This window comes from Strix aluco, chromosome 1 (genome assembly GCF_031877795.1).
Source record: "Strix aluco isolate bStrAlu1 chromosome 1, bStrAlu1.hap1, whole genome shotgun sequence".
Classification (NCBI taxonomy): domain Eukaryota; kingdom Metazoa; phylum Chordata; class Aves; order Strigiformes; family Strigidae; genus Strix; species Strix aluco.
In genome coordinates, this window is record NC_133931.1 from 152210570 (window position 1) to 152223059 (window position 12490).

Sequence of the window (12490 nt, forward strand, 5' to 3'; positions counted from 1 at the left end):
AACGTGATAGTTACACAAGCTGAATAATGAGAGTGAACATAATGGTTTGTCAGGTGGGAATCTTGGTTTGTACATACTTCCAGGCTGCAATTTGGATTCTTTACAGCTAAGCGATTCCTTACAGAGATTCAAATCTAAGATTTATTAAAATAAAAATATTTGTGGCTAAAGAGATATCAGAAAGATTCATCATTGCTCATTTTTAGAAAAACAGGCTTTAACTCATTACATGTTGCATTTGTACTAACTACACATGACTCATTAAGCCAACACCGACCACAAAGACAACAACCACTCATTACCCAAGCGTAATGCTTTCCTGTGTGTGGCTGGTTTTCAGAGCAGCTTCCATACTGGTTTTACATTGGCAAGGCAGAATGTAAGTAAAACTGAGTAAGGCCTTCAGTAGGAATCACCTTAATTTATAAAATGGTCTTATAAATCCTTTCAGTCATCCAGTAAGAGTAGATAACAGACAGAGACTACAGAGCCTTCCTGAGTACTTTTCTGGAATTGGCATAAAATTTTTACAAAAGCTTTCAGATTTATATGGAATACTTTCAGTGGATTAATGAAAAGAATATCAATCCCACATTTTAGCAAATGAAATAATTTGTATTTTTAAATCCAGTTCAATCAAATTACTTGCATAAAAATCTGCTGCTGGTACTGCAGATCTTTGACCTTTAGACATCATTGTAATGAGTTTTCAACCATCTAAAAGGAGCACACGTTGCTTCACACAGCTTGGACACAAAAATGCACACACCTTAGTTTTCACCTGGATTTTATCTAGGATACATGTACGCAACATACCATGAATGAGAGAGATCTACTTCACTTACCTAGTTTGTATTTTGTTGAAAATAAAATAATCTGTGCAATTCTCAGAGAGGAAGTTGGGACAGCTTTTTAAGGAACAAGATGAAGTCTCAAATGCAGCCGGAATGAGTCATTTATGGTTTTTTGACTAGACTTGATGTTAATTTGCAGTGATAATGTAGGTAGGCTTTTAACTATTCCTACATGCATCCATAACGGTATTGTAAAAGGCTGGCTGTGTTAAACTTTGCCTTTAGCACCTCGTGCAAAGTAAATCCCTTGAAAAACACAGAAGAGTTAATTTTTAAAGCTTTTGTGAAAAATAAATACAAGTAGTTCTTTTTGACAGGGCACTTCAGAGAAGAAATTCATTCCACGGGAAGAAGAAAATGGTAAAATCCAAACGGACACAGTTTTAGTGAGAATATAAAGCAAGCCTGTCAGCTCGCTGCTAGGACACACAGCCTGCAGTTCAAAACTATGCCTGCTCAGTTAAAATGTCATTCACTGTCCTCCGTGATGCAAATTAATATGTCCTAGTGGATGGATGTTGGCAGGGGGAAACTTGCCACAACTAGCCTATTTGGTGCTGTTTTCAACGGAAAAGCCAAGCGGTCTAAATCAACTTAGTAAATAAATGACTGTTAGCGATTGTGTTTTCCTAGAAAGGTCGAGAAGCCTGGGTGACCTGACACTGTGTACCTTCCCACAGCATCTCTCCTCATCTTCCCACACCACACTGTGAGCTGAGTCCAAAAATCCTATCAAGTGGATTGGTTATGATTTCAGCACATGCTTGCAGCATGGCTTTCATTATATCGTAGGTATCGTAATGCAAAGTCAAATGTATTAACACTATTCTTAAAATAAGCATCTGCAGATTTAATCACACGCTCTGTGTAACAAACATCCTGTTCGCATATTCTTTTAGTTGAGAGGTTAGATTTTCAGTAGGACAAATAGCTTCTGCTATGCCTCCATCTCCCTCTCTCTATCTCACTAGACCCTTGGCAACTCCAGGTAAAAGTGCCAGCACAAGAAATTTGGGTGCTGGCTGCCTCGTTTCTCTTAAAAACCATGGCAAACTGCTAGAGGGGAAAAAAAATGAGGCTTGGTTCCCTTCTTCCCCTGAGGAAGCAAGCTGTTGATTTTTCTTTTCTTCTACCCTTTTTTTTTTTTTTTTTTTTTAAAGCATTTGCCATTTTAGACTATTTTGGATCTAGAGGGAGCTAGAGGGAACGAGAGAGGTTATAAAGGATGAAATGAAACCACCAAAGACTAAAAACTAAGCACCTGGAGGCCGCAGAGAAGAATTTTTAGTTCAACTCAAATATTTTTTACCATTTATGCATAATCCTTATGAGAAGTAAAAAGGAAAATAAATATCTGTGCATTTTTAGGCCTTCCTCATATACCAAAGCAAGAAAAATGACACTAATTTTTACTTTATAAAAACATCAGCTATAAGACCATAGCTGCTATCAGTTCTGCACCACCTAGAAAATGTGAGGAATGCTAGTCATTAGTGTGTTCATAGGATGAGATGCACACGACATTCAGGTCTGATTTTTCACACCATTAACAATATATGGTACAATTAAAAATATTCAACTTTGCAATAACATTTAGAGGAACAGATACTATGCATATCCAGTGAATTTAAATGTCTTTCTTGTAGTCAATCTGTATTGTATCAGCCAAGGATGCAGTGAGTTGGTTGCTTTTGCTGCTTTGGGTTAAATATGGAAAGACGTAACTCCAGCATAGACAGGAAATAATGAAGTGTTTTGTGTCAAGAGAAATAAAACCATAATGTCTCAGCAGGCAAATCCCTGGCAGCCTGAGGCAGTTTGATGTCTTGAGAAGAACAGGGTTGTAGCCCAAAGACTCAGTTTGACTGTGCAGCCTTGTGAAGAGACACTGCCTCTTTGCAGCTAACCAATTCCTCCGTATGTCGAGTGTTTCTTGGTTTAATGAAGGCAATTTATTTTTACAGCCATACAAAAACCTACGGTGTCCACAAGACTTTAAAATACTCACATTTATGATGATTTCTCCCTGCTCCTCTGTATTTCCCTTTTACCTTACTCTTACAGTAGAAAGCCAGGCACATACCCTAGACACTATTTTTAAGAATTTTTGAAAATGGAACTTGTCTCTCTGGTCTTCCAGTCATTTGCTTTCTCAGAACTAAGGAAGGTATTTACATACATCACATTCTTCCATGAATATATGACTGAGAACACAGGGGTTGCTTTTTCTCTTATTACAAGACTTCTACACAAGGCTATGGATTTGGCAAAGTCAACCAGGAAAAGAAACAAAAATAATTTTCATAATGGTTGTTTAAAGCAAAATTAATTTTTATTTTTCTGGTTCCTTTTTTTGAGAAGGAAGTTTTAACGTCAGCAGAAAAAGTATCAGTGAAATGTGTAAGCGTTTTCATGTGCAGTTGTATAGTCTTAAAAACATTGAGTTCAGAGTTTTCCCTGTATTGCTGAAGTTTTTATTTTAAAGATATATTTAATAACATGTTTGCTGTAACCACAACTGCAAAGAAGTTTCTATAATTACACAATTTCTCATTCAGGACTTTCTTATAAACTGAACACTGGAATTTAAGATGTTTGCTAGCTGTGCTTGAAGGTGAAGGTTTATTTTAAGCTTGAGCAAAGTGATTATACCTCAGTGAAGATTTTTGTGGATATATGACCTTTTTACTGGTATAAATAAATGCTTATCACTTAAAGCAATCAAGCAAGCAAGCAATAAACCCACAGGGAATATTAGGCTAAGTCTGCTATTAACCCCAGCTGACGCTTGAGTACTTCTCCTTGGTTTGGGAAAAGATGCCAATTGAAAATTTCCTGTGGCCTCTGCTAAGGATGCACATTGAATGTTAGAAAAATTAGTGTTTTAGCAGCATTTCTCATTCTGTTGAAGTGACTGAGAGATCTGGCAAGATATGAAATTATTTACAAAGATACTTTGATTAAGGAAATCTACAGCAACATGACTTCCCCTAAATCCAACCAATCTCTTCCCTCCTAAAAAAACCCCAGCTGAACAAAAATAACCGGATTGCCTTACTACTTCTACCCAAAAGAGCTAACAGAATAAAATACAGATAAAGTGCATTGCTTCTGTTTCTCTTACACACACACACACACACAGAGAACATGCAGTTTTACAAGACCGAATGACATTTCTTCTAGAGGCTCCATCTCTTTCAATGTCTAGAAACACAAAAACTGTTCAAGTTGAAACATTTAATTTAATTTAAAACATTTAAGTTTATAATGTCTGCATGGTATATTAAAGGTTATTCTTTGGTGAACAGTGAAAAAGGCAAGAATTCTGCGGATCTAACAGTATGCAACTATGTAATTACAGACTATCATAATCCCTGAGCATGAAGAACTTGAATACAAGCTGACCAGTTGATGGAAGAGCTGAGACACTACTCATGATCCCACCCCTTGGCTCCAGGCAGTCCCTCTAATGGCCTGCACTGGCACTTGCTGCGACTGTGCACTAGCTAACGATTGAGCTTCAGGATGCCTGGGAGCACACTGAATACAGACTAGTTAACTAGAGATGTAGGAAAAAAGACAGTAAACTACACTGTGCCTGTGCACATACACATGTTGGAAAATAACAGGTTAACTAAATGTAGTTGTATGTCCACTCTTCTACTGAACTGCTAGCTCTAGCTCTAGACCACAAATGTGTTAAGAGTTCAAAGAGAAACCAGAATGCCGTTCTAACATAAGCAAAGATACCTGTTTTTCCTCAGTCTCATTCCTGCAAATATGGTCTACAGAAATGTGCCAGAAGTTCAGCCCGAGGCGGACGGGAAACATCATTTGGCAAAAATCGCAGCAACTAAACCCAGCTTATGATAGGTTGTATTAGGCAATCATAGCACTACAGGTACCACAAGAAATGTCACCTAATTACACATTTTTGTACAGGGCTAAGTTCATAAATGCACTGTCAGGCAAAAAATCTGGAGGGACCTGTATTTTGATCATAGTTTTCACTGTACTGTCCTCGCCCACAGCTGTTCATTGGTCAAATCTCCACAGGTACTAATATGCAGTCACTAAAAAAGATTTATATTTAGATCATCTCTCTTCCAGACTTGCTCCATTTTTTCATTTAGGAAACCATTTCAATTACTCAGCACAATGGTAATTGCATCTTCTATTCTATTTGACATTTCATTAAGCCACCTAAGATGGGAACTGACTTCCACAAGAGTAGAAATTTTGTCATCTTCTGAGCTCCCAACACATCAGTGGGCCACCACTGAAAAGAAATGAAAATGCTTTTACCAGAACAGACATCTCCACAACATCTGACGGCTGAAGGTACTCTGGGTCTACTTTGGGCCAGGACTGATGCAGCACATCAACATTCCACTGATGATGAGTACAAAGTTTATTCTGCATATGTGCCAAACCTGGAAAACGAAACCAGTCAAACGTTCAGCTGTACTGTAACCAGAACATTGGATCTTTGGCATTTGTTTGATAAATAAGATCAGAATAAAGTTGACTTTAAAAGCAAGTCCCTTAGGAGGAAATAACATTGTTTAGATTAGCATAGAGCACATTATAAACAGAAAGATAGATATCTTTGAAGTGCTTGTTTCATACCATGCGTAGGGATGCCAACATGAACAATGTGGGCACATTTGATATTTGGATTAGCACTCCATAACTTTGCCAAAAGCACAGAAGACCACTGTTTATTATTTTAAATTGTAATACTGCAACACAAGCTGACCTCTACTTCTAGAAGTCAGTCATAATACTGCGGTCTTTTTTTTTCAATAACACCACCAGCTTGATTAAAATATTACTAACAATTCAGTCAAAATGGTAAACAATTACGGCTTATTATTTTACCATCTGTAATATGCTGGGTAGTTTGTAAATTTGCAAGTCAAGACACTTGCAAGATTTTCTCTTATTTTGTGAAGTATCTATTTTCTCAGAAATTAAAGGTGCTACGTAAGAATACCTTGCACAGCTTGCTATCCTTCTTGTGATATGTACATTCTGAAACACTTTATCCTTTGATTTTATTTTAAAACCTTCTAAAATGGCTAAAAGTGATCTCTTTATTAAATAGGCTTTGCTTGCCCCAAGACAATTCATTCCTGATTTAAGTAATAGGAGAATAGGATGCAATTCATTCCGGGGCTGCATTCTTTAACTGAATAAAAGCTTCTGAGTAGGATTTATGTTGCTGTTCTCTCCAGCTGTAGGACAAAATAAAAAGATTTCACTTAACAAGAGGCTGTCAAATATGATCAATATTGATGATGATTGCTCTTGTGATTCTCACAAATCCAGGGTATTTTTAAATTTAAAACATTCTCTATGTTCTCTCTATGAATACAGACTAAAACTATATGAGCACATGCTTCACTCAGAACTGCAAAATGTATGTGAAATCTCATCTGGTTTAGGGAAACTCCAGCAAGAGCATAAAACCCATCAACACAACATTCACTGTTGAGACTGAGGTACCTGAGGCTGCTCAAAACACAGCACAACGGCAGACATAGGAGCAAAACAAACCCATGCATAATACATACATGAATTTACCCAGCTGGATTGTTTAGACTAACACAGTGAATAACAGCAGAGACATAAAGAGAATGCAACTTCTTCCAGAAAAATCTGCCAGATTTTTGTCAGCCCTTTTTCAGACAAAGCACTTTGCTAAAATGACACACAGCCTTGCTATTTGCTGAATGATTCAGAAAGGGGCAGTAGGGTGGACCAATAGCAGCTATTTCTAATGGCAAGCAAGAACGTGCACATTTCCTAAGAGTAACAACTAAGCCACAATCTTATTAGGTAAATAATTGATTAAAACACTTCAATGGATCTGGTTTGGTGTATTTTTTTTTCTCTTGCAGCACCTCAGAAACTGAAAGAGCAAAAGATAGAAACTCAAGCAGAAAAAAAATCTTCGCATTGGTGATTCATTACCACATTGACTTTAAATGCAACAGCTGCTAGATTCTTCCCTTTTTGGCTTTTGAACATCCAGATGAGCTCATTTCTTTCCAACTGATCACATGCCTTATGGCAGAAGCGTGCATACTGACCACTCCTTATTTTCCTGTTGAAGTGGATTCTTCAAACTATTTGAAAACCACCTTCTGATATAAGTCAAGAGCTTCTATCTATGAAAGCAAAACCAGGGTCACTTTTAATCCCTGTGGAGGCTGTCTGTCCTAATAAACCTACTAATAAAAAAAATTAAAATGTATTCTGAAGCAGATAAAGTGTGACTAAGCACAATGACAATATTTTGATTCATCTTCTTGCTACAAAATGAGCTATGAGCTCATCCATATTAAAAAAAAAAGGTGCAAAAGTCAACAGAACAAGTTTCAGAAAACAGAGTTTGACAGGAAACCAAAATGAAAGTTTTAGCTATGTTGCCTGTTTGACTTCCTGCCTTAATTCACATTTTGTGAGCTGTAGAACACAGAAAATGCAATGATTTGGTTTGTATTTTCAAAATGCAACACACACAAGACCAGAAACTTCATTGCCATGATCCCAAATAGTGATGGTCCACTTGTCAGGACCAAGAGAGAACCATCCTCCAGCCTTCCCATTTGATTCTGAGACACAACACAAAAGCACTGTTTGAGAAAGTAAAAACTGTTTCACAGACTTTTATTGTGAGAACATTAAAAACCTATTTTACCGTCTTATTGTACTGGAAAGTTCCTAGTGAAGTGCACTTTATGAAGCAGTGTCCATTTTGCTTTAATTTTTTTGATGTATTCTGCTTTTATGGCTACAGATTCTCTTGCAGATGTAGGACAGAAAGCCAGCTGAGTACATTGGTACTTACTGTAAACCATTTACTTATATGTACACATCTGTACAGCCATACAGGACAGATCAAAGACAATACTTGTGCTCAGTCTGAAGCCCTGATCCTGCTATTGGATCTGCTTCAATGGACTTTTACTGACTAGCAAGCTAATACTAGAACAAAGTTTCCTTACCCAGTAACTCATAGCATTAGAGCTCAAGTTAAAACACCAAGTTAAACATGTGTTACTGTAAATGAGTGAGTTGAGAGAAGGAGGGGACAGGACAAGTCTAACAACGTTTCAGCTCATGGCAATGTTTTATTAGCATTACATGAGCGTTCCATAAGCATAATACTTCTCCTAAGGTGCTATTTGGCAGGGAAGAACAGATTCTCATTTTAAACATATTTAAGAAGAAAAATGTAGAAGCAGTTGTGTATCAGCAAGGTAAGTTAGGACAGCAAGGTAATTCTAGTCTTACAGAAAAAAAAAGCACTAGAAAAAATTATTTGTAAAAGTCCAGCCAGTTGGACACAAAATTATACAGGCAAGAGAAAAAGATGTGATTATGGAGTAAACTGAATAAGAGCTGGCATGGGACAAGCACCGGCACAGAGAGGTTAACAAAGCAGAAAAGGCAAGAAGGATGGAAGTCTTCGTGGGTGATCAAAGGAAGTTAATGAAGGCATCTGAAGCAACGTCAGTATGAGAGTTTAGGACTAGCAATTTTCTAACAGGAGATACAAGAAGATCAGAGGGGGCAATATAAGGTGACCATGAGGGTGCGTTATCCAAATGCTGACAATTTCTGGATTTAGCAAAATCAGAACAACAGAAATCTGTGTCAAGTAAAAATCCACCACACTAGCAGAGAATCAGATAAAGTTTTTGAAAAACTCAGAGCAGGAGTGTGTAAGGGTAAGTGGAGATGCATTCTGGGTCATATCTTACTCAACAATGCAGCCTCTTCCAAGGACAGGATTGTTACCATGTTACTTTGTTCTTGATATGCTTTTTTACTATTTCATGAATCTTCCTATTTGATAGATTCAGGCAAGTTGTATATCTGAAATACTTTCTGCCGTCCAGGAGGAATATGTCTGTCAGTCATATGTGAAACGGTCTGCAATGTCAAGGAAATGACAGCAACATAGTAACAGCTGTTTCCAGACAACTCTGAGAAAAACTGGGTAAAGTCAGGAAAATTTACATTTACTCAATATTGTACTAGGGGATTAATTTTGTATGTTCCCTAGTGACAGATGTGGAGCACCAAGGTGGGTTGTGAAAAGCCTGGGTTACTAAAACCTCACTCTAGAATGTGTTTCCAGTTCAGCAAACTCCCGTGAATCCTTTTAAACTTCAGAAAATGATCTGCCTTCCTCTATTTGTACAGACTTACTATTCTTCAAGTTATTACTCTTGGAGGAAATAAAATATTTTTTTTAATTCCAAATTGTGTTTTTTCTTGAATTTGTGAAGGGGACTTTCTGCATTCAGATTTTCAATTAAAATCTGCAACATCAATTAGCTTCTACTCAGCTCTATTCTTTACAGAAGCCTTCTTGAGCAAGGATTGAATTCAGACAAAGAAATTCTTGCAAAAGAACTTTTGCAGTGACAGTTAAAATGTTGCTAAGACAAGTATACCGTTACAAATTCCAATAATTCTCTTTCATTTCAATATATCTCAAGACGTGTTTATCATCAGTATCTATCTTTCATGTGCCATCTCTAATAAAAATTTAACAACTCACAATAAGCAGTTTCATATCCTTGTCTGGACAGCAAAATACTGTACTACTACAAACAAACTAAAAAAAACCCTAACAAATGTCTCAAATGGTGTCTGTATATTCCTCAGATACAAGGTTTCAGGAAGGAAACAGATTTCCTCATCCTGTTAGTGTTCATAAACTGCCAAGATATCAGCCGGATGAACTCTTCCCACACTGAGGGGCTACAGTTGCTTTTTAGTGTAATTAAGCAATAAACCAGTGTATTCACTGCAAAATTAAACCATTAGGTTGACACACCAAAATACTGAAAACTGTTCCTCCTCTAAGCAGGAGAAAGAACTCTTTCACACACAAAATATCAAAGCACAGTGTTACTATTGTTCAGCTGCTGAAAGGTGAGGCACTTGTCAAGCAGCATTCAAGCAGCTTTTCCTTCACTCAAACTGGAAATATTTACTGCCTATACTGAAGTGCGCTCTTCAACCAGCTCGCAGTGCAATGCATTTCTACCTAATGCATGAAAACAAGATGGTCACATATAAACTAAACCCCACGGGAGAATAATTCTTCAGCTGCAGAAGAACAAAAATTGCTGTACCTTGAATCTATCTCAACTTAATTTAATTACCCTTAAAAGTTGCACATTACATCAGAAGCATCCCTGGAATATCAAACTGCAGTTCTGAGTTTGCAAAGTTTATCAACAGACTAACAAAGAAAACATAGTGGACTAAAAAGCTAAAACTTTCAAATGAACTCTGATGCAACTCTTGCATAGCAGGATAGCATTATTACAATCAAAATTACTTACATCACTGATGCTAGTCATTACTTAAAATGTCAAGCAAAACACCTTTAATTAACACTCTAAAATAATCTTTGTAATTTTCCTAATATTTTCATTAGTTAGTAATCATTAAGATGGACTGATTTGCAGTTAAATCCAGCTGTAAAGAACTTTTTTGCTAACCAAGAGGAAACCTACATACATATTTATACATTTAGCCAAGTTTTAATGTTTACAAGCTATTGTATTAGAACTCACTGATTCGCATTTTATTTTTTTTTACATTTCGTTGCAATCTCTGTCAAATAGCTTTTAGATTGAAATGGAAATCAAAACGCAAAAAAGCATTTTTTGCTATTTAAACATAAACACATTCAGAATGCAAGTATTTAAGAAAATCTGTTACATACTTAAAATTTATCATGTTTTGCAGTTAATGTTATTTTTTCAAGCAAAGGAGAATATTTTATGTAATTACTGAATAAAATTAACAGTATCAGTTATTTTTGGACATCAGAGCCTTCAAGATTCTAATATTTATAGCCTCTTTTGCCTAGCTTTTCATTCCAAAACTATAAAAGGAAAAAAAGTTGGCTGATTTTTTTTCAGTTTCCAGAACACCTGTCATTTAAAATGAAAAAATACTATTTGCACCTGCAGAAAAGCTTCCAGTTGTCAAAAGATGTTTTATTACCCCCACAAAGCCCCATTCCAGGTGCTTAGCGAGAAAGTTCTACAGTTCTGTGGTTTAATTATCTTCAAATCTTTGGCAGAATTAACTTAATATAATACAATACATTAAGTCAGGGTCTTATTGTAGGTTGTCATTATTTCACATTTAGTTTTAAATTCTATTGTAATTTCTTCTTAAATGTTTCTTGACCATAATCAGTGATCAGAAAAGCATAAGAGATTACAATGCAACAGTAAAAGTATTATTCATCCTGTGAAGCACAATGCAACAGTCAAAATCAATGAGAATGCTCTTCTAAGGCCACAGTAAAATTAATATTAAGCATATCTCATTATGTAGTAAACACTCTCTAATGAGAAACACTAATAAGAAAGCAAAATCCCTTTTCTTCAAAAAAAGCTTCAATACACAAGGAAGTGTGATGTGGTACAGGCAAGCCACCGTTCCTACCAACATTCCTACTCAACTGCAAAATTCTGTTTGGTATTAACTACAGGGCTTCCCAGTTTCTTTTTCCCTGTAGAAAGAAAAACGCTCCTTGTTTTAATCACTAAACCAAGCAAAATGTAAAGGCTGTGTACAAGTTATTTTAGCATGAAATGTCAGTATTTAATTTTAAGTATGTCGCTTATGTGTTGTTTATTATTGGCATTGCAATAGCAGACAGAGGCTTTCATCAGAGTGTGGGGCTCCACTGCTATAGGTGCTATTTATAGAGCTAATAATATACAAAGTCCTTTTCCTGACTAGTTTATGAGAGAGGAAGCAGCACTACCCCTACATTCAGATGCAAAGCCAAGGTACAAAAAGAGGGACTTACTCTGAGTGTGTATAGAGAACTAAAGTAGAAAGAAAACTAAACAGAGATTTAGAAAGCTTAATTTTTATACTGAAATTGTTTAAAATAAGAAAGCATCATCACCTATACATAATAAAGTTAAGAAACTGGTTACATCAGAAGATCAACAAGACTTGGTGGAACCAGAGTGCAATTCAGAACATGAATTTGGGGAATCTTTCTCTAGACTACAGTTGGACATTTTTCACCAGAAATCACAATCCCAGGACAGAATTGCTAGACTTTGACTATTTCAAAACAACATAGTCTTCTTACCACAACGTGGTAGTTAGATGTACCTACGTTCTCCCGATAAAATTGTTTAATAACTTTGATGCAATCTAATGATGACCACGCTAAAAGAGATTGTGATTTTCATGTTCAGTCATAAAATTTTTCAGGCAATAACCACCACACAGTGTTTTTGTACGCTAGTTGCACTGAATTACAACACACAGTCTTTGGACCATACAAGCAAAATTTTATCTTTAAATGCAGATAGAAGCTGAGGACAATACCCTCCCAATTTTTATATGTTTCCTTTTCATTCTTACATCAGAGAGAGATCCAGGAAATGTTTATCATTCTCCAGTGATTTTAGTAGTAAGAAAAGACTTAGAATATAGAATCATAGAATAGTTTGGGTTGGAAGGGACCTTAAGGATAATATAGTTCCAACCCATAGGCAGGGTCATCTTCCACTAGACTAGGTTGCCCAAAGGCCCCTCCAGCCTGACCTTGACAGGCTTTCTCTAAC

General features: G+C 36.4%; 1 protein-coding gene across 9 annotated transcripts in view; it reads right to left on the reverse strand.

The window, feature by feature from the left end:
- Positions 1 to 12490, reverse strand: part of LARS2 (leucyl-tRNA synthetase 2, mitochondrial) — a 145655-nt gene that overhangs the window by 693 nt on the left and 132472 nt on the right. For all 9 annotated transcript variants that reach the window (XM_074840562.1, XM_074840588.1, XM_074840571.1 and 6 more), the window contains one exon: positions 5160 to 5287. In XM_074840562.1, coding sequence (XP_074696663.1) covers positions 5160 to 5287 — 128 coding nt within the window. The remainder of the gene's footprint in view (positions 1 to 5159; positions 5288 to 12490) is intronic.